This window comes from Dendroctonus ponderosae, unplaced genomic scaffold (genome assembly GCF_020466585.1).
Source record: "Dendroctonus ponderosae isolate FM_Combo_2020 unplaced genomic scaffold, Dpon_F_20191213v2 Dpon_F_20191213_10, whole genome shotgun sequence".
Classification (NCBI taxonomy): domain Eukaryota; kingdom Metazoa; phylum Arthropoda; class Insecta; order Coleoptera; family Curculionidae; genus Dendroctonus; species Dendroctonus ponderosae.
This window is the reverse complement of record NW_026017111.1, coordinates 2,413,442-2,414,970: the sequence shown is the minus strand read 5'-3', so window position 1 is coordinate 2,414,970 and position 1,529 is coordinate 2,413,442. Positions and strand designations below refer to the sequence as shown.

At 49.7% G+C, this 1,529-nt stretch overlaps 1 protein-coding gene across 1 annotated transcript; it reads left to right on the top strand.

Moving 5' to 3' along the window:
• Positions 1-6: 6 nt before the first annotated feature.
• Positions 7-1,128, top strand: LOC125502836 (receptor-type tyrosine-protein phosphatase T-like). Its single transcript, XM_048662209.1, has 4 exons — positions 7-181; positions 244-407; positions 499-634; positions 694-1,128. The coding sequence occupies exons 1-4, from the start codon at positions 47-49 to the stop codon at positions 949-951; spliced, it is 693 nt and encodes a 230-aa protein (XP_048518166.1). The 5' UTR covers positions 7-46; the 3' UTR covers positions 952-1,128.
• The last annotated feature ends 401 nt before the right edge of the window (positions 1,129-1,529 follow it).

The window sequence follows — 1,529 nt, the reverse complement described above, 5'->3', positions numbered from 1 at the left end:
AACCAAACCCAAAAAATCCCAATTTTGGCTGTTTTCTTCTAAGGTTATGTGCGTCCAGTACTGGCCGGCCTCCAACGAGCTGGAGGAGACCTATGGGGGCATCCACATCAAAGTGATACAGGAAGAGGAACTGGCCAACTTTCGCATTCGCACGTTCCGACTGTACAAAATGGACAAGGAAGTAGGCTCGGGCCGATGCGACGCTCCCCTATACGTAGTTAGCCACTTTTTCTTTTGCCGCAGACAGTGACGGAGGAGCGGTTTATTCTCCAGTTCCACTTCACGGAGTGGCACTGCCACTCGTGCCCCTTCGGAAACGCGCTTCTGGAGTTCCGAAGGCGGGTGCGCGCTGTGGTTGGCCACCGCATCAAGTCCAAGGAGGCGGGGCCAATGGTGGTGCATTGCAAGTGAGTATATACGGGGTGTTCACGCGACTTGAGCTTCTCAACTCCTCCACTTGAACTCTCTCTCTCAACTCTTGACTTGAATGTTCTTTAGTGATGGAGGCGGGCGATCCGGAGTGTATCTCTCAGTGGACGCCAACATGGAACTCGGCGAAGAGGAGGACAAATTCGACGTGTTCGGCTACTTGAAGAAGCTGCGACAGTCCAGAATGGCCATGGTGGAGAACGTGGTAGGTGGCAAAAGTGAGCTCCGTCCCAGCTGTTCCACCATCTCCCCCATTGGTTCCAGGATCAGTACAAGTTCGTCTACGACACCCTGGAGGAGTACGTAACTTGCGGGAACTCTTGGTTTGGTGTCAGCGAGCTGTCGCAGCGCCTGAAGCAGAAGTCGCAGAAGAACGCCACCACTAAACTGAACGAATACCAGCGCGAATACATGCTGATCTGCAAACAGACGCCCCGATTCACCATTGGCGATTGTGCCGGCGGGCATCGGGGCGACAACAGGAAGAAGAACCGGGACGTTTTGATTGTGCCCCGTAAGTGATTTTCTTTGTTCTCAAATTACACGCCTCTCTAGTTTGGACAGTGCGGATAAATCAGAAGATAAAAAGAAGCCTTCAATGGGCTGAGAAAGATTGATGATTTGCCCTCATCTGGGGAATCTCTGGACTCGCGATTGATCGTCTTTTAATTCCGGGTTTACGTCGTGTCCTGTCGCCTCATTAATCTGGCAAAACGATGTGCTGTCTGTGCTGGGTTCAGCAGGAAATCTTGCACATTTCTCCGATTAACTTCCTGCTGCAAGGGAGATTCAAGGGGGGGGGTCATGGGGGTTATGACCCCCTCATTCAATTCTCCATCCAACGATGCCAAAATTCTCTGGCTTTCTCTGGCTCGAATGGTTCTTGAGAAACTTCGAAAAAAGCAGCGTTATGTTCAAGTGGATTTTGCAATTCAAAAAAAACCACGCAAATCAAAAACTTCTTGAATTCAAGCATTTTTTGAGAAAACTGCCAACATTTCGTTGTCGATGGTTCACTTTCTAAAAAGGCCATTTAGTTCTCTTTGGAATGATGTAAAAACGAGCGTTCTTGCTCATTTCGCTTCCGAGAAACATGCAAA